Source organism: Falco peregrinus, chromosome 4 (genome assembly GCF_023634155.1).
Source record: "Falco peregrinus isolate bFalPer1 chromosome 4, bFalPer1.pri, whole genome shotgun sequence".
Classification (NCBI taxonomy): Eukaryota; Metazoa; Chordata; class Aves; order Falconiformes; family Falconidae; genus Falco; species Falco peregrinus.
This window is the reverse complement of record NC_073724.1, coordinates 55,455,313-55,475,660: the sequence shown is the minus strand read 5'-3', so window position 1 is coordinate 55,475,660 and position 20,348 is coordinate 55,455,313. Positions and strand designations below refer to the sequence as shown.

Here is a 20,348-nt window from a genome sequence, read left to right as displayed (position 1 = left end):
ATAAATGGGTGCCGCTTTTGGAAAATTGGCCTTTAATTTCCACTGGGGAATTGGCTTTATTTCTTGGGATGCTTCAAAGATACCCTTGGGGTTTACCTTTCTTTTTCATAGCTGCTGCTAGTACTTCTGTTAAGCAAATAAGTAAGTTCCCCTTTTCTGCCCACTTCCCTGGTTTGTACCTTACCTCATGTTTTCCATGGCTTTCATGCAAACAACCAGACTGGATAAGAAAAAAGCCCCTCTCCATATGGCAGTCGGAGCTTAAATCAGTTAATGATTGAAAGAGCCCATCAGAAAGGAGATGTGTAGGAAAATGACATCTTCAGCCTCTGGGTTAAACAGGTTTATTACTTTTGCTGAAGAGGAAGCTGGGCTGCGTTGTCTTGGGTGTTGTCCCCAGGTGCAGACTTACTTCTCGGGTCCTGCTTGGCAGGAGCTTTGACTCCAGTGGTCTCATTCTTTGTAAGTGAAGAGGATTATTACAGCAGGGATGGTGAAGGTGGAGGCAATGAGCAATGTGAATGATAATTTTATAATGTGTGTAGAATTTCTTTAACAGCTTGAAAGCTGTATGATCAGCATAGATGAGAGGGGTGGAGGTTTCTTCCTGAAGCATCCAGTGGACTTCAATAATTACACCTATGAAACTGCCTGCTTTTATTTATTTAGCCAGTGTAATTCATTATGATCATCGTTTCTGGTTTCCTACACAGATGTGTTTCTCCTTGCAATTGAGATGCACTGCCAGCAACACAGGGCATGAGCCGGAGCACATCCCCAGGTGGTACAAGGGGCGGGAGATTCTCCAGTGAGCAGCAGAGGGGTCTTCTGCCAATGGGGAGTGGAGAGGATGCAGAGGGGCTGCCCTCTCCTCCTAGACTTCCCCAAAGCTGAGACTGAGGTGTGAGAAGCCGCAGCAGCTGAGGGGGAGAGGACTGGATGTTTAGTGCAGAGGGAGATAAGATAAACTGATATTTTTCTGGACTTACTACAGCTTTCCATGTGCAGCCTTCAAGATTCTGTGAGGTTGTAGGGGTCCTCTTGCAACTAATACAGTAATGACCTTGAATTCGCTTCCAGCTCAGCTGTACTGCTGGAGGACAAGGCTTTTCTTGTGAGCAAAAAACATTAAAGCAGCACAGAGATTTGCCTGCATAACTCCGGTCTTCAAGAGATTTCAGTATCCTTTCTGAGGCCCCACTTTCAACAAGGGATCGTAGATAAGCTTCTGCAGTAGTTAATGTGTAAAGTTTTCAGATTTATTCTCACTAGTGTCTCTCCTTCTACTTGCGGTGTTGACATATACAGTGCTGTATGCTGATTTTTTGTTTTACACATTGCTGCATGAAGAAGGTAATCATGTGCGTGCATGTATGTGCACACCGATAAAAACGAGTGTGCTTTTATGACCTTGTAAGTCTTAGGGGGGGAAAAATCCATTTGCTTTAATTTAAAAATAATATATAATGCAACTCATTCCCTTTTCGGATTGTAACCTGAATATCGAATTTATGGGTCCAGACTAAATCTTCATGCTATGGCAGTCCGCTGCAACAAGCACATGCACCAGAAACTTTCATAGTCTCACAACTGAATTAAGACTAAACCCTTTCTATTTCTTACCAATTTCCAGTTACAAAGATACAACAAAGCTTAGAAAAAATTTAGAAAAATGTGAAATTTTGTAACGGATTGTCTTTAAATTGTGGTTGGACTTGTTAAGTGACTCAGTGGAAAATACTAGTGACCTCTTCCTTTGTAGCTTCAACTTCCTGCAAGCTTGTTAAAAAGATTCTGCAAGATGCTTCCTTTCTGGATCCTGTAAGAAATGTATATTCAGCAGGAGAAACATCTGACTGAGCAAAGACTAACTTACACAGTGGTTTGGAAGCCACGTGTTGAAAAGTGCTGGGGAAACACAGCAGGGAAAATGATAAAAAGGGATGAAAGCAGTTCAGATGGGCAAAGAATGCTGATTTAAAAATGCAAACCATGTGAACACTGATGAGTGGGCAGGTTGCAATAACTTCAGGGCAGATCTAAGTTGCACAACAGTCATATACTGTAAGTTGACTCCCACAGGACATCCCCTGCAGTGATTTAAAATTGCAAGGGGTTGGGGGGGGGGGGGGGGCATCGAGGTGCTGCAGAGAGCAATCTTGTAGCAGTGGAGTGCAAGTAGGAAATGGGTCAGTTGGAGTAATAGTTTTTTTCCATGTGGTTTGTGTGGGCCAAGCCAAATGACTGTGGAGTACAGGGTTATCACACTCATGATTTTTTTTTTTTTTTTTTAGGTGTATTAGCAACTAACGTGTTTGCAATGAAATTTGGTCATCCAAATGTGACATTATGAATCCTCTCTCTGTTTGGACACTGCCTTGAGTCCCAAAGTCAGCTTGCTTTCTTTAATGGTCTATGCTTTGTCTAGATCATTAAAATAGCCTGTGTTTGGAAATGTAATGTTGTGGCCTCACATTCCCAGGAGGTCAGCAGAAATGCTAGCCTGAAGTATCCTTGCTAATACCACCTGCGGTTTGCTCTCTCCTCTGCATTGTGGTAGGAAATCTCCTTGTTTGTGCTGAAACAACTGGATGTGTGACCACACTAAGTGCATAAAGGGGCTGACCCAGTTTAAAAAAACCCAACAAACCAAAACAAAAAACCCTGTAAGATATCTTTCACCACTGTAACCCCTGCTGTATCAAGTTTACTGGTCCAGTTTGTAATATGCCAGCCCCACATGCAGGGTTGTTGGCAGTGGCAGAGGCACAGTGCAGGAATGAGGGACAGGGCAGAGAACTCCTTACTTCGGTGTTATTGCTGATTTCTTTTTGATGTGAAAACACAGCCTTAGTTACAGCTTCAGTCTAAACTTTGCACTCAGCTTTGATGTACTTCAGCAGCTTGCAGAAAGGTAATAGCATATGGTGACTGTGGTTTTGGTCCCTCCTGATGGTCAGGCGTAAGCAGGCAGTGTGTTATCAGATCTGTGTAAGCTGTGTGTACTGTTAGGATGCGATGTGATGAGATGGTGGCTCCTGAGGCATGGGCTGTTAATGAAAGCTAAGCCTGCTCCCACTCCCATTCCCCTTTTCTGATCACAGCTGGCTGGTACAAGTGGCTCTTAAGTCCCACCAGTAAGAGGTCATTGAAATAAATGGGGTTAGAAAGAAAACTCCAGAAGGGGCTTAATTTTAATCCAGATCAGGTAAGTGATCTATCACTAAGTAGTACACTGAGTTGCACTGCAGTGCAGCAACCAAGACTGATGATGACTATAGTGCAGGGAGGCTTATGCTGGGGGAGGACCAGACTTTCTTCAGCCAGCTTTGCCATCGATGCCCGTACCACTTGATTAAGCAAGTGAGTTCATGTAATGGCATAGTGTGCATAACGGTCTAGCAAAGTGTTAGTGTATTTTCCTTGGAACACGACCTCCCTCAGTGAGACTTTCTTTCATTTTGGACCATGCATCCCTCCACTGATGCACAAGCTGTCCAAAATCCCCAGGTATTAGTAGAGCACAGATTGCCAAGCCTAGGTCTGACATTCCCTGCCCACCTCCTTTGTGTACATGTCTATGGTTATCCTAAAAGCATATATTTAATTATCTGTGCCATCCATCCCCCTTCTTGGAAAATGCAAACCTCTCACGCCTTGACATGCAGAACACCTTCAAGCCACCTCAGTGTACATGCAGCATCCATAGCAGAGGTACAAAAGTAATTCTTATTTATGTCTGACCCCGGGCAACAAGTGATGTAGCCCACTGACTCTGTGCCCATTCATACCAGCTGAGGAAAAGGTTCCCCTCCGACCCACTGGTATGATGCTGTCCCCTACTCCCCCATGATGATATCCACAGAGCACCATCCCTTCCGGGCTGTGGATAGAGGGCTGTTCAGCTGAGAGTTTTGTCCTCCCTGCCCAGTCCCTCTGGGGACAGGCTTGCTCACAGTCTCACTGCATAAGGACTTTCAATGGCAAAAGAGAAGACAGCTAATACTGTCCCCACTGTGCGTACAGCCAGACATGTGTTTTGCATTTGCTGTCTTAATGCTATGCTCAGTATAGCAGAAGCAGGCAGGCACATGATCTCCCTGAAGGCAGGATCCAGTGTTACTGTAGAAACTGGCCACCAGCTTCTTTTGTAGCTAGCAGCTGTCATGGTGTGGTTACAGCCAAAGCATGTCACTCCTGCAGTGTCTGCAGGCTCTGGAGTTTGTTTCTGCTTCTGAATCCTCTGTGCTACAGCTTGGAGATTAATTCTGCAGCTTCTATCAAAATGTGTTAAGGTATTTCTGAATTGTATCTAATTTTAGAACCATTCTTGATTAATATTCGATGTTCTTTCCAGGTTTCATTTTCCTTCACCAATACTTCAAGACACAGAAGAGCTGGTAAAGGCATTGCCATGAAACCTAACTTGAAGCAATGGAAACAACTCATGCTGTTTGGGATCTTTGCATGGGGTCTCCTTTTTCTGGTGATATTCATCTATTTTACAGATAGCAACACTGCTGAACCAGTTCCGAGTTCCTTTTCTTACATTGAAACTAAGAGGCTTCTGCCCCTTCAGGGCAAGCAGAGAGTCATCATGGGAGCCATTCATGATCCATCATTCTCTGAAAACATTGATGGGAATGAGGTACTTCTTAATGAAGATCTCTTAGGTACTTTTAAATCGGGGACTGGAAGTATTAAGAAATGGACCGACTTGGAAGATGCCTTTAGAAATGAAGATGAGTTTTTTCCATCCCAGATAGGAAGAAAATCAAAAAGTGCTTTCTACCAAGTGAATGACAATTATTTATTTGCTGCTGGTCAGCCTCGGTCACACAACCACCTTCAAGAGATAGCAAAATTAATCTCAGCTGATGAGGATAATCCAAAAGTAAATATTTTACAGAACAACTGGAGCCATCAGAGAAGAATGAGGAGAAGGAGCACAAAGCACAGGAGAAGCCAGATGCTTGATGAATCTGATGACTGGGATGGGCTATATTCCACAATGTCAAAATCCTTTCTTTACAAGCTTTGGAAAGGGGATGTCTCTTCCAAGATGCTAAACCCTCGACTGCAGAAAGCAATGAAAGATTATTTGAGCACCAATAAGCATGGGGTGCGGTTCAAGGGGAAACGAAACTCTAAGTTGACAGGAGACCAGCTATTCTGTGAGCTAAAAGAAAGGGTGAATGTGAAAACAATAGATGGCAAGGAGGCTCCCTTCTCCACACTTGGATGGGAAAAGCACGTTCCCCAAATTCCACTGGGCAAATTATATACACATGGCTTTGGGAGCTGTGCCGTAGTTATGTCTGCTGGTGCAATACTGAACTCCTCTCTAGGGGATGAAATAGGTGGGTGAAATGCATCTATTCATGTGCATATGTATGTACATGTGTGTGTTTATGTTTGTCTTTCAAAGGGTTCATTCTTCTCAAGCACAGGTCTGTAAAGTCTGGTTCTTCTCTCTCACCAGCATTATATGAATATGAGCTTGTGGACTTCAGTGAAGCTATTCCCTTTCGTGACAATATAACTGAAAGGAGAATCAGGCCTGAAGTCATAATTTGATTTAAAGGAAACAAGGATGCCAACTTATCATATTACAGTTTGTAGCATAAAGGAAACACTGGTTTCATCAGATCTGCCATATTTGACATTTTGCTGCAGTATGTATTTCTTCAGCAGGTTAAGAGCCATGTTCAGGTTTTATTCTGCAAAGCTGTGTTACACCTGTCTGTGTTTTGTGGTGGCTCCTAGAGAAACTGTTTGTTATATTGCTGTCCCAGAATGAACTTTGTCTCCCTGCCAAGAAGCAGCAGAGCATCCTCTTCACCTCTTGCATGTTTATTGTTCACAGACGTAGAATTCAGACCCTTGAGTAGTTTCATACGCTGATGTCAAGTCCCCTGACCTCTTTTCCAAGAGTGAATTTAAATGATTTCAAGTATCTCTGCCCATTGTTTTTCCATGGCTGCACTGAGTCAGTGAGGTTACAGGTGTGCTTAGATGTCAGTGTCACACAGAATTCCCTACTTCAAGGTGGGATTTTTTTGGTAGCTATTCAGAAAAGGATTGTGGAGCCATAAAACTAATCCAGGTCAGTCTTATTTTCAGTTTTCAAGAACGAGTGCTGCTACTCATGTTAACATCTCAGTAGTTTTTCGTTTTAGTAGTACACGTGCAGTATGCTAAAAGCACTAAAAGAAGGATGAAATGTATGTCTCAGACTTGCTTCTGGAGCAAGAAGAGATATCTCCTTCCGTTCTCTACAAAAACCTTTTGATGTTCACTCATTAATCCTCCTACCTTCCAGGACTTCACATCCCAGTACTTGCTTCATGGCACTGTATCATCTCTTTGACACAGATGGGTTTCCTTTAAATCTCTGGAATGTATTAGAGCTGCTATCATTATCAAACTAATAAGCTTCCAGCAGAGCATGGGTGCCTGGCCAGCCTGCAGCTAAAATCACACCAGGGCAGGCCCCAATTTCACAGGGAGCCTCACCGGTTCAGAAACCTTTGGGGTTAAAAATCTTAACAGTTCCTTCCTTCTCCAGTGTGTTATCTTGATTGAAACAAAATCTTCTGTCAGTGTTCCCCAGTACACCCGGTTTACACCAGCATGGATTAGTGCTGTACTGGGGAATCCATAGCACATTGTGACATATTTGCATAATTACATGTTACAGCATGTGCCATGGCATATTTGCATATGCGGGTGCAGCCGGGGTGTGGGTGTTGGTGCTTGGCGTGGTACCTGGAGCCTGTGTGCTCCTATGTATACACAGTTTCTCAGGAGCACTCTGGGCACAGAAAGCTTATGCTGTTCTCTGAGGAAGAGCTTTTGATTTAATTGGGAAATTGTCATCTGATGCTGCCTGAAGGGAAGAGATGGTGTTTAGTAAGGCCTACAAAGAAGTTTCAGGTTTCTTCCTACCTGTTGTACAGGATGGTGCGTGAGGCAGCAGGAGTCACAGGCTGGGCCTGTTTAGCCTGGAGAAGGGAAGACCGAGGGGGGATCTGACCAGTGCGGACAAATACCATAAGGGCGAGTGCCAAGAGGACAGAGCCAGGCTTTTTTCAGTGGCGTACAGTGACAGGACAAGGGGCAACACAAACTGCAACACAGAAAGTTCCACCTGAACGTGAGGAAGAACTCCTTTACCTTGAGGGTGACGGAGCCCTGGGACAGGCTGCCCAGAGGGGCTGTGCAGTCTCCTTCTCTGGGGACATTCAAACCTGCCTGGACGTGACTGTGCAACCTGCTGTGGGTGACCCTGCTGTAGCAGGGGCTTGGACTGGGTGATCTGCAGAGATGCCTTCCAACCCTGACCTTCCTGTGATTCTGTCACAGAAGGTTTTTTCTAAGTGTTTTCCAGGACACTGACAGGTACTTGTGACTGAGCAGAGAATTTGGCCCACAACTGGGGGCTAGGAGGGGCGCCATCTGGTTGCTTACAGCCATCCCAGCATGGCCTGGTGCAAACGTACGGATCTTAGTGGTCAGTGCGGCTCCTGGGAAGTGCTGATATACTGGAGACGTTGTGCCAGTGTTTCCCCACTTAAAATGGAAAATGGAAGTTCCAGCATCTGTTTGTATTATTATTCTCATGGGGAGGAAGTTACGCTTCCCCTGCAGAGTTCAGACAGTATGTGTTTACAGCTGAGCTCTTGGCTGTGCCTTTCCACTCCTCCCTTCTAGTCCTTGAAAAAGGGAGAAGAGTCTGACCAGGAAAAGAAAGATCAGACTGTACAAAGTGCTCTTTTCCCCCTGTGCATGCACAGCTGTAGAAGAAGACTCTCCTCTCCCCGAGCTGGCACCAGGGCTACCAGCTCTTGGTTGAAAATGCAAGTCAACCTGCCAGTTCGGAGGTAACCACAGGCAGCTGTGGTGTGTCCGCAGAGGCACAGCAAAGTCAGCATCATGAGGCGGTGGGGAAAAAACACCCCATGTGTGAGTTCTGAGTTTTGAGCCATGGGCTGTACAGCCTTGGTTGGTGAAGTTGCTGCAGGCAAAAGGCTTTTAGTATTTATCCTCCCAAAAGAAAAAAACAGGCCTAAGAAGGCAGGAGCAGAGGACCTTTCTCTTCATAGGCCTTTAGCTCCCTCTTCTGTGTTCCTATCAGAAACACAGGCAGAAATATTAATTTTTGTTCTGCCTTTTGCCCTCCCCCCATTGTTCTTGAATTAAATTAGCTATGGAAATACCACATGGGTACAGCAAACACTCCCGTTGTGGTCATACTGTTTAATGGGAGACCCAATTATTTTGGCATCATCAGAAAGTAACAGGGATCTGTGATGAAACCCCAGACTTCTTATGGTTTTAAAGTGGATATCTCCAAATACTTAATAAGATTTAAATTAGTTGACTTAAAACCAGCTATTATCAGTGTTCAGCTGCATCCTGGTCATGTGTTTTATGGTGACAGAGAGGTTTTATATCTTGATATGAAGAACCAGCACGGGTAACGTTGGAAATACAGCACACTGTCTTTCAATTAGGTTGTGAACCATACAGTTCCCATTGCCTGACCCAATTCCCAGTTCTCAGACAACAGATTGACAAAAACTTGTCAAATACAGGTCCAAATTTATGTCCTTAAATTCATAAGCAGGTTTCAAGTATAAAGGACCTTTGTCTTTCTTTTCCTTCTCCAAAAATGTGGAGTACCAGCAGCTTCTATTGACTTCATGTTCTCTAGTTCCTACACAATTAAGAAGCTTATGTTTAGGCAGGTGAAGGCTAGGTGTTGAGGCTAGGGTTGTCCCTGCACAGGGACATAGAAAAAGTCTCCACTTCTTAGCTTCTGAAGAGTTGGGCTTGGTGGAGATATGGCAGAAATCTCTCTTTTCAGACACAGCATGTTCAAGCAAGCAAGTATCATTGAGGCTGGACCACTGGCTTTATGTCACACTATGTTTTCTTGTCTGGAGTACAAGAAATGTGGACTAAAGGTACGAAAGGATGGAAAATCCCAGTTTGATAGGAGCAGATCTGAACTCCATTGAAGCATGGTGGTTATCTATGGAAACTTCTGCCTCCTCCATCTTTCAGCTACATACAAACACTTTTGAAGTGATCAGGGAAAACCATCTGTATAAACTACCTATAGGTTAAGGCATTACACGCCTGTTTTGGCCTGAATCATATTCTCTGCTTCCATTGATAGAAGGGATAAAAGTAGACCAGGGCCTATTGACAGGGACAGTGCCTTTTGGGCTTTGAGATCCCCTTAAGAGAAGAACTGAAGGGTGATTATCTTTTATCCAGTGGAGGCTTGCCCATAGTGCCACCCTTGACTCGTACTTGACCTATAGCTGCTTTCTATTCTGCATGACTTGGAGGTCAACAGCTCGGGGGGGAGACTTTGACAGTTCAGCTCTGCTAGATCTTTGCTACCAAGGGAGATCCTCTGGTTTCTGTGTGTGCACAAGTTTGTGGACTGACTTCCCTACAGAGACTCTTTAAGACTTGTACTGACACTGAGAGTAAGTACACTGTATGATTAATAGGTTTAGGGTAGTCTGAGATTTTCAAGTATTATAAAAGCCTGTGAACCACAAGCTTAGAGTTAAGTTGTTATTTGTTCAAATGTGCAATTAGATATCCTTGCAATTAACATGCTTTTTCATGGAGTAATTCTGTGTAGATTTTGCAATACAAATAGCGAGCAATTATGTGTACTAATAACTTTCCCATACTAACTTTATTCAATTAAGAGAAATATTTAAGTATTGCAAGCTAAATTAATGAATGGATGATTCTGAACTTTTTTCCAGTGGATTTTGATAATGTTAATAACGTATGTAAGATGCAAGAGGATTTTTGTTTGCACATAGTAGAACATTTATCATTCTTAGAATATCAAGATTAGGAATGTGTAAGTTTTACATTCGTTTAGATAATTTGTTTTATTTTACTGTTTTATGTTACTAAGAAAAACAAATTACTCCTTCATTTATGCACCTAGATTCTCATGATGCCGTTCTAAGATTTAATTCTGCTCCAACACGTGGCTATGAAAAAGATGTTGGAAATAAAACAACCATGCGGATCATTAACTCTCAGGTAGGATCTTCCTTTTGTGAATTCAAATCAATGTCATTTCTGTACAGTAAATTAATAACTTCTGAGAAAGTGTTGAGTAATCTAGGAAACAGCTAGTGATTTAAGAGTCATGACGTAGAGCAGGTAAAAGCTCTCCCTTACAGGAATGTTCACACTGCTGTCAGTGTGGAGTGATTGCAGTAGTTACTTGATATCCTTGCTTCAGAAGAATTGGTCTGTAAAGTTTCTCCTCTGTCCTACATCGGTAAAGACTCTGCAGGATGCCAGAGCCATCAGTACAGAAAACTTTCACCACACTGACTCAGGGTTCTTCATAAAACCTGAGCTGTGGGGATCCCAAAGCTCTTTTCTCATATTCTCTAGATCCCCAATTATTTCCTCACTGGAAGGCCAAAGAAATGGGAACTAAGTTTTCTTAATACAAAACTCTAGGCAAGTCAATTGTTCTTTAAAAATGTGGAAAGAACTAGTAAAAAACTTTAATGTACACAGGATATTACACGTAAGATGGGTTTGTTCATCTGAATGGAAATGGAAAATGGGAATTTTTGCATATGGGTGTCAACAAATAATTGTGCATTGAGCTACAGTGACACCTTATGGTTGAGAGTAGTTTTTCAATTTTGAAAAAACTTGCCTGCACTCTGGTCTTGGGCAAACCAAGCTGCTTTCCTCTTTATGAAAGTGCAGCCAAAAACCAACAACAGAATTGCTGTAAAATTTTATGACTGATTGAAATGGTGAGTTTACTTAACACCAGTAGTATGGTTGGCAACATAGCATGCTCTATACATACTGATTCTGGCTGAATGAGAACAAAACCTTAATTTACTGTATTTCTTATGAATCAATTTCTTATTCTTTGAGGATGCCCATGCAAATTCCATCCTTGGTGGGTGTGTTCTCTGTGTGTTTAAGTTCATGTTCTTTGCTACCAGAGAGAGGATTGTTCACTGTTATTCCCTTCACACTCATTTTGTAGCTCTTTTGAGGCTGCAAGGACAGACTAGATCTTTGAAGTCATCTGGGTTAAATATGCCCCCTTTCGTTCGCTCAAGGGGAGAGAGCAGAAATACCTTACTCAGGCTTTAGTGCTGAAATTCATGTATCAAAGAACATTGATCTTAATGTCATTTATTTTACTTTTTGGGTTTTGTTGGGTCTTTTTCCTTATATTTGCCTGCTCTCTGTTTTACTGTTAGCCAAACATCCTGGTGCTGACCATGCCTGAACTTCTGTGCCAGGCAGGGAGGAGGGTTTAGAAACTTTTAGTTGACTAGTCTCAGTAGGCTCCCTGTAGGAGAAGAGAGAAATGCCTCTAGGGAGTGATCTGAGCTTTATTAGCTCCATAGTGAATTCAGAGGGACTAAACGGCTCAATTAGGCTGCTCTCCTGCTCTCCGCTGCTTGTGGCAAGCTGAGGTCCTCCTGGTTCCCGGAGCTGCTGCAGTACTCTCCCACTGGGGTGGTAACAGAGGGTCCCATGGTATTCTCTGCTGTGCTGTACATTGCTTGCTTTCCACAAGGCCTCTCAAGAAAACACAGGGCATGGCTAAAGTTCAGGGCAGGACAGCTCACACAGCTACCTCACAAATGTTTGTATTCCCACCACCTTTCTGCTCCTTCAAAGAAAGAGGTCAGAAGCCACCCATGATGCTCTGGCCACCTGCTGAGAAACTGGTCCTCCCATCTCCCAGAGTGAAATCTGCACAGGCCACTTAATAAAATTTGCTTTCCCTACCAGTACTGAAGATGGGTTACCCATACATGTTTACTGACTCTCCTTCCCTCCTTGCTGTTGGAAATTCCTGCATTCAGTTGATTAAAAGGCTGCTGTGGGCCTCTTCTTCCCTCATGTTCTCCACTGTGAAAGCCCAAAGGAGGTGAAGGAAACTGGTGCAGCCACAACAGATATTGTTATTCCAGAAGAAACTCATCTCATACATATGAATGCAGATTCACTAAGACTGAAATTTGTGTGGACAACACCTCCAAAGGGCTCTTGCTTACTGAAAGGCAAGTAAGAGCGCCTTTGTGTGATAACTGTGGAACTGAGTTTTTAAAAGCTTGACCTTTTGGTCTGTTTGCTCTATACTCTCAAAAAAGGAGTTTACATTCTCAGCGACAACTGCTCTGAGAAATGGAGTTGGGGATGTTGATGGCAGCACGACTAATTCTGTTCTTGTTGTAGAAGGCTGATGGAAAGTCATTAAGCTCAAAGTTTATGGTAGGAAGAATATTGCCATGGAAACAATATTATTTTTCTGAAGAAAAATACGCATAATCAAATGTGGCTCATTGTATCCTAAAGGGAAATGAAAATTAGTTTGAATTTATTTGTCTGGAATGTTGATTAGTTTAACAGCTGGAGCCAGATTCATGCTGTTTCAACAAATGCTGAAATCATTCAGCTCAATCCTTCCTGAGATTGGATACACCAGGGATCAGAGAGATCTGGTTCGGCATGGAGGGTCTGGGAAGGGATGAGCCAGGAGGAATGAAGAGGAAACTTCCAGTGGGGCAGGAGGATAAGGCAGAGTAGCAGAGGTGGGAGGGACTTCTATGAGAGCAGTAGATCAGAGCAACGTGACTTCCAAAATAGCCCTATCATGTGCCTGTTCCTGGAATTGTTTTGCTAGGTATACCAGCTTTTACAGTCATGGTCTGTTTGCCTTTTTGGAGTTACTTAAAAAGAGACTGACTTGCTATTGAAATGAGAAATCAACCGAAGGCTACGGGGGTGGGGGCAGGCAGGGAAAGACGTTATCTTTGGGGGCTGTAGCCCTTCAAAGAAAGCTGCTCTGAGTCTAAAGAGGATCCTGCAGGCTGTCTGAAATACTGTAGCTTTCATTTTGAAGTTCCAGGATACACACTAATGTTGATAAACAGTTATGCAGCATCTCAAGTGGTCCCATCACATCCCTCACAGATGGAGAGTAATTCAGCATACTGCTACTTCAAACTGTCATGAATGTTTATGGCTAAGCTTTTTTTTTTTTTGTATTTTTTTAACAAAACAAGATGCTTAAAATGAACCAGAATTAAAGCAGGACAAACAGCAGCGTGAGGAGGAGTGTTCATTTTAAAGAAGGATGCCATTTGTCTTTATCCCACTTGCTTTTAATGCTGTGCCATTCTTTGCATCTGTGTTTGCAGATTCTCACCAATCCAAACCATCACTTTGTTGACAGCTCCTTGTACAAAGATGTTATCTTAGTAGCCTGGGATCCTGCTCCCTACTCTGCAAATCTGAATGTGGTAAGATGTCTGCTTGGACCTTCCTTCCCAATCACTCTGAAAACACTGAAGAAAATGAATGTATTTTGTACTGCAGTCTCCTGGTTCTCATTGATCACAATGAACCCCAAGTTCTGTCTTTATCTAAGGAGTGGGGAATACTATTTCTGCATGAATTGGTCAAAACTGGTTTATTGGTCCAAAGCTTTTTAGTAGCCAGCACTTGTACTGGAATGAACTGCTCTGAGATGCTAGGGTAAATGGATGATGGTGGGGTTTTTTGATAAAAGACTGCTGTTTTCACTTAACAATGAGTTTTCTGTCTTTCCCAAGGAGGGAATTTGCTAGATTTCAGGAAGTTTTATCAGGAATGGTGAAGAATTGCATCCATTTTTTCCCACCTTACCCTCTGCCTTCCCAGACAAAATAGAACACTTTAATGAAAACCTCTCTTGGCACCTTCCCCATTTCTCAGGCCTCCTCCCCACTATTCTTCCCTTTGTGTCCACTCCCCCACAGCCATCTGTGCCCTGCCGTCTGCCCCCTCACTGAGAGCAGCAGACATCCATCTGGTTGTCACTGGGGGAGTCTCTGCTTTGGCTGGTGCTGCAGCTCCAGTGGACCAGTTGATCTGACGGTTCTTGGCAGGGGGAGCTCGGGTCTGAGCAGGCTGCAAAGTAGAAAGTAAACTTCATCTGCTGAACTCCCTTAGCAACAGATGCCAGAGACTGCGTGCCTCCTACACAGGCTGATGTCAGCCTGTTCACGTGCTGCTGCTGCTTCCATCAGGGAGAGGGACGCTTTCAGAGGAAGGTTCACCCCCATGCCCGGGTCTTGTGTCAGGGCTCTTTGAACCCCTTGTTTAACATGGGCCTGTGAGGAGGAGATGGGGTTGGCTCGTCCTGCAGTGAGTTGCTTGTGGGGAGTCTGTGTATGGAGAAAGGCAACGGAACAGCCCAGAGTGAGGATTGGCTTTCTAGAAGAAGCATCCACCAATGCAGGCTGCTTTGCTACCTTTGGTTGTGTTCTGAAGCACCCAAATGAAGCTAGTTCACATTATTGTACAGGTAGTGTTCAAAACACATTTGATACTATAAGATTAAAAGAATTCTTACCTTTTTTTCCTCCCAGTGGTATAAGAAGCCAGACTACAATCTGTTCACTCCCTACGTACAGCATCGCAGGAAGCATCCAAACCAGCCGTTTTACATTCTCCATCCAAAGTTTATATGGCAGCTGTGGGACATCATACAGGAGAACACTAAAGAGAAAATACAACCCAATCCTCCTTCTTCAGGTTTTATTGGTAGGTGTATCAAAGATGGGCTCAGTAGACATGATAGATTAAAATAAAATTTAGAAGTTGTAAATGTGTATATTGCATGAGGATCAAGTCCGTAAACATATACTGTTTGTTCTTGGTGCTCTATATGGAAACAATGGCTAGCTAAAACACACAGTATGAGAGCTAGAAAATAATTGGGTAAATTTAATGTTCTGCTTTCTTGCCCTTTACATCGATTTATAAAACATATGTAGATCTGTGAGAAATTTGTATTATTCCGTGTTAATTTATCTGTTGAGAACCTGCTCAACTCTGAAGTGCTTTGTTGGGATCACAGAGCAGAGATGCATCAGACAAGTGAAAGCATATGACAGATCATAGAGAGAGGATGAAATCACTGGCAGGCCAAGCTGTATTTCCCACACAGATCAAGGAATGGGATTTCCCATGCCAAGTCATGGCTTCCAGTGCTCAATCTGTAAGCACCCAAAGCATCCCTTTTCTTTCTTACACTTGAAGGAGCAGAGTTTCACTGTATTTTTTTGTCCTTCCGTAGTATTTCTTGGGGGATATTTGGCACTGTGCCCACAGTTCACACAGCATAACGACTTATCTGATGTATAGCAGGTCCTGATTGTGAATGTCTGGTGGATGCAAATAATCAAGAGTAGCAAGGCTGAGTCAGGGTCTTCCTTACTCATGCTTCTAAAGGCACAGAGAGCCATAGAACTCCAAATGCTGTCTTCTGTTTAGAAACTCCATCCTTTCCTCTTTGACATGGTAATATTAGTCTATGTATTTGCTGCTGTCAGAAAATGCTTTTTTTTTATTCTTTCTATCTGAAACTGCAAGCAAAGATACCTGGTATTGCATCTGACATCGGAAAAATAGTTCTGAGCACTTATCTTGGGCTCTGTGTGCAGTAGTGGCATCCCAGGATATGGTGGAGCCAACCAAAGGCCTTAGGGCGGGTGCTGAAGCTCTCAGAGGGATGACATGAAGGTGTCTAGGGGATGCTCATCTATGACCTGAGTGGGTTGAACTTACCTGGAACATGAGTGGAAAGAAGAGGAAGGTTTGTATGTTAGAGGAAGCTGGTTTGACAGTTGTTTAATTCTTGAAGTGAAATTTTTGGAACCTGCTTGTAAAAATTCATAAGGAGAAGACTACTCTTGTGGAATGATCTCACCAGCTGCATTCACATTTTGCAAAAGCATTTCGTGGAGTCTGAAGTTGATAAAAATAGGTTAACAGCTGCTGATAGTAAGAATAGTAAAGAGCATCACTGTGCTGTCAATCTGTACTTCTACCATATGTAAGAAATACTTCTAAAGCTTTCTTTGAAGAAGTGGAGTTAATTTCACTATAAGAATAGAACGGTAATCTTCAACGTCAAATCTAAATGTCCCTGACAAAAAATACCCTTCAAGCAGAGAAAGCTTTGAAAATATCAATCATTAAACAAGCAAAAACATTAACAATAAAAGCTGTACAGATAAATGTACTCTGTGTGTACAAATGCAAATTTGACTCTTTCTCCTCTAATGGGAATTTTATGCTTAGACATTTTGGTAATACTATTATTAGCTTGAAGAAAACCATACAGTAAGACAAGCTTATTGGGAGTCATATCCACCTCATTTGATAACTAGCTGCTGTTCTGAGAGATGCATTTTAAATATTTTATTGGGGAGAGGCTTCCTATTTTGGTAAACTTACGCCTATGCATTACACATGTAATATAAACTGGGAGACAGCACAGAAAAGGCTGGACATAAAGTGCAAGATAAAGTGTAAAAAATATAATGCAGCTTGGCAGAAAACTGAAAAGTCATGTTGGTGTTCCAATCAGGTCTCTCTCAACAACTCAAGCAGCAAATAATCCAGTTGGAACTGAAGCTGGCAGGCACAACCGAGTGCACCTATATGAAAGGCATATCCTGAATACTGAGCTTCTACCTGATTCTTATAAAATCTATGAAGTTTTTTTCTGTATAATTAATAGAAAGAATGGGTAAGTGATGGCCATCATAAAATATGGGCGTCTTGATTTCAAGAACATATGAGAAGATGGTTTGTTAAATGGCCATGCTGCTCATACCATTGTGCTCAAAACAGCTGTGTGAAGGAAGATAGGCTGTTGTTAAACAGAGGGTCTGAAGTTTCACCGAGGGACTTGTATCCCTGAATCTGAGCTCTTTATAGCATGGACCATAGTGATTCTAATCACTTTATTAGAATAATTTGTTGTTAGTCTGTGTGCATATAGCATGGACCATAGTGGTTCTAATCAGTTCATTAGAGTAACTTATTGCAAGTCTGTGTGCAATGCTGTGCAATTAGAACAAATGCAGGCTCTGTGCAAGGACCTAGTTTGTCCATATTTACACCAGCAGAAGGTCAGGCAGCTCTCTGTGAGCTGCAGCTACTTGTGGAAGAAGAGCAGTAGTTCCTCAAATCATTGTTGCTGCCAGTAGCATGGAAAAGGTAAAAAAAAAACAATAAAATTTTCTAGATCAAGTGAAGCATTTTGTTTCAAGCTATTTAACTCTCTATAGCCCCAGTTTACAAAATTGGATAAGTGTATAAATTAAAACATGAAAACATCAGACTTGCCTTTCAGGAATGTCAGGAATGTTTTAGGGTAGCGGTAGCCTGTTTCTTCAGTAATTACATTTTTCACCTGACAATTGTATCTATTTCTGCTGGTTAGCAGTATTTATAAGAAACAAGAGTCTTCCAAAAGGGAGGATGCTTCGTGGAACTGCAGCAGTGAGTCAGCATCCTTCAGCAGTGATTGATGTCAGGGAAATCTTTTAACATTGTTATAATAGCTGTATTAAAGTACTTAATTCACAATATTATTATTTTTTTTTCTCTTGCAAAAGGGGCAAGTGGGTCGTTTGTGGGGAAGAGGTAGTCTCACGTGCTGTGACTTCAGGGGAATGAGAGAGTGAGAAGAGGTAGGACCTTTTCCTGGTTGCTCCACCGCGTGGGAGCTAGGGAGGAAAACACTTTTTGCACTTCCTTTGGGGTATGGGATACCCTGTCTTGGCATAACTCTCTCCTGGAGCCCCTGGCTCCCCAAAACCCTGTGTACATTAGCTCTGCACCAGCATGTTGCTGATGAGAGGCAACAGCACTGTGATATCTGGTGGCTGGGGTAAGGGAATGTCCCAGCTGTAGAGGAGTGGAGAGGAGAGGATGGGGAGAGAAGTGTGGCACAGAGCAGGATTGCTTATGCTCTACAGATTGTGTACAAACTGAGGCACAAGTCTTGAACGCTTCAGTAATACCGCATTTTGTGTACATTCACATACAGTTTGAAACATTTTAAACATGTCAGTGCTTCCAGCCACTTCTGAAATGTTACACACAGCACGCATACACTATGGAGGTCTAAAACCAGGTCAGATGAATACTACCCAACATAGACGAGCTTCCTTTAAGAACAGAGTTTCTCTGTTCTGCTCCATCTGGTTCTAAACTGTAGATGTTGCTGTCTTTGGTTTTCGTGTAAGTAGCATGTCAGCTCACGGCATCCCATCCGTCACTGGTGCCAGGCTGCACCTTAACAACCTACACACACAGACCCACATCTGACCACAGTCTTTTCGGCTAAATTTGTTATCACTTTGACATTGTTTTCTATCCAACCTGTTGATGGGTGTAAATTCAGGACATTGCTGAAAGTAGGCTGAACTCGTTGCCTTCCAGGTTGCATCCCGTTTGTTAGGTGTTACTTCTGGAGGTGTAATGTCTAGGAAGGATTAACTTGGTACAGACAAGTGTTACCTCTTCACTTCCTATAATACAGTTTTCACTGTGAAATATGAACGGTCTTCCTCCCCATTTTCTGAACATATGAAAGCTCAGGTTTTAGTTGAGTCTGATAATGAATAAATTGCCTGTCTCTATTTTTACCATTCTGCTATAAGAAAACTGTTTCTATAACTTCCTTGGAAGAATGTGTAAACAATCTAGTTCTGACCTTACATTTTTGTCACCTGAAGACCAAGACGGTAACTGCTTCCTTGAGTTTCTCAAGAGCAGCATTCTGTGTGCATTGGAAGGGATGGTACATTAGCATTAGGAAAGTTTGAAGGCTTGTTAATAATGTCTAGGTTATAGACAAGCTTTTCTATAAAGATTTTGCTTCTGTCTGTTGTTTACTAACTGGATTTTCTATTAATTCCTACTTACTATAGTCCGTCAGTACATTTTGTTAGCTTACCTCTTAAGAGGTGATTTTACTTGAAATCCACATTTATATACCCCTTATATACTCAGCAGCTTATATCTTTTTAAAAAGCTATATAAAAGCTCTTACTGTCTTTTTATTTTTTTACTCCCAAATCAAAACATGACCTGTGTAGATTTTTACGTTTTACGTTGTCTGTGTAGGTGGTAATCTGCCGCGTGTTGTGGCTTTTAAGTGTCACATATGAACCACTAAACGCAAAGTTATAATTAAGCCCAGATTACTTTATTGTTGCTAGAAAGAAAGACTCGTTTGAGGCTTTACAGTTGACATTACAGATTTAAGTTATGCATCGTTAATAGTTGATAACGTTATTTTAATCTTCATTTGCATGCATCGAGACAATAGCACAAGCAAGACTATCATTACACTGCGACATCGTCAGATCATTGTATGACTAAGAACTGAAATTTAAAATGGCTTCAGAGAGCACGTTGAGTAGAAGGATGCAGCTGATCTCCAGCTCTGCTTACAAAAAATACGCTTGGATGAACTGAAAGAAACAATTTGACATACCAAGAGTTGCCTTTATTACTGTTACTTACTCTGCTATTCGCCAGCAGTTGGTAAAGGAACAGAACAGTGCTTACTCTTTCCAGCCCAACTTTGTTCAGGTATTATCACACAAATAAATAATACCTCCAAAGACGTAAGGTTTAAATTCTTCTTGCTCTAATAAAAAGCACTCTAAAATTTAAGCATCTCCAACTTCCTGAAATACAGAGATAAAAGAGCAAACTCTTCTCTTACAGCACCCCAGATCACTCAAAAATCTTTACTATCATAGTGTATCACCCAGATTTGAATAATGCATTTAAAATTATATGATATTACTGGCCAGCATTTTCCAGTCTACGCTCACATTACAGAATATATTATTGGGATTAACATACAGCTTTTTGCGTTCAACATTAAGTGATAAATATGTCATTTTATAGGTCCACTATATAATGTGAGTTCTGTACATCAAAGATGACAAGTATTGCACAATTTATTAAGCTTAGGCACAGGGCCATTTGGTGACAGTTACATTTCTTTATTATCTGGTTTTCTTGTGCTTGGTATTTGTCATAGTTCATGAACTAAACAGGTAAAAGAAAAAATTTTTAGAAATACAGTATTTTAAAAGGCAGAACTACTTTTACTATCTCTTCCAATGAACAACTGAGGCAGATTTGGCCCAGTTTCAAGGGGTGACAGATTTTCTTGTGGGACCTGAAATGCAATCAGGAGAGACTACAGTAGACTGACACATAGAAGACTGTACATTCTAAATGCTTTATGATTATTCATAATGCTTTCAAGTGCACTGATTATCAAACATAAACTTACTAGTGTGTCTGGCTAAATTGTTTTCTGTAACTAAATTTGTGGTGTGTGTGAAATGAGACACATTATGAGTATAATAATCACATTATATGTATTTAAACGTTTTCAGTATCTCTTACATTTTGTTGAAATGAAGCTGAGTTCTTGCTGAATG

General features: G+C 42.0%; 1 protein-coding gene across 1 annotated transcript in view; it reads left to right on the top strand.

Moving 5' to 3' along the window:
• ST6GAL2 (ST6 beta-galactoside alpha-2,6-sialyltransferase 2) overlaps positions 1-20,348 on the top strand; it is a 53,899-nt gene that overhangs the window by 21,289 nt on the left and 12,262 nt on the right. The window contains exons 2-5 of the mRNA XM_055802961.1: positions 4,358-5,360; positions 9,986-10,083; positions 13,239-13,340; positions 14,451-14,625. Coding sequence (XP_055658936.1) covers positions 4,415-5,360; positions 9,986-10,083; positions 13,239-13,340; positions 14,451-14,625 — 1,321 coding nt within the window. The 5' untranslated portion in view covers positions 4,358-4,414. The remainder of the gene's footprint in view (positions 1-4,357; positions 5,361-9,985; positions 10,084-13,238; positions 13,341-14,450; positions 14,626-20,348) is intronic.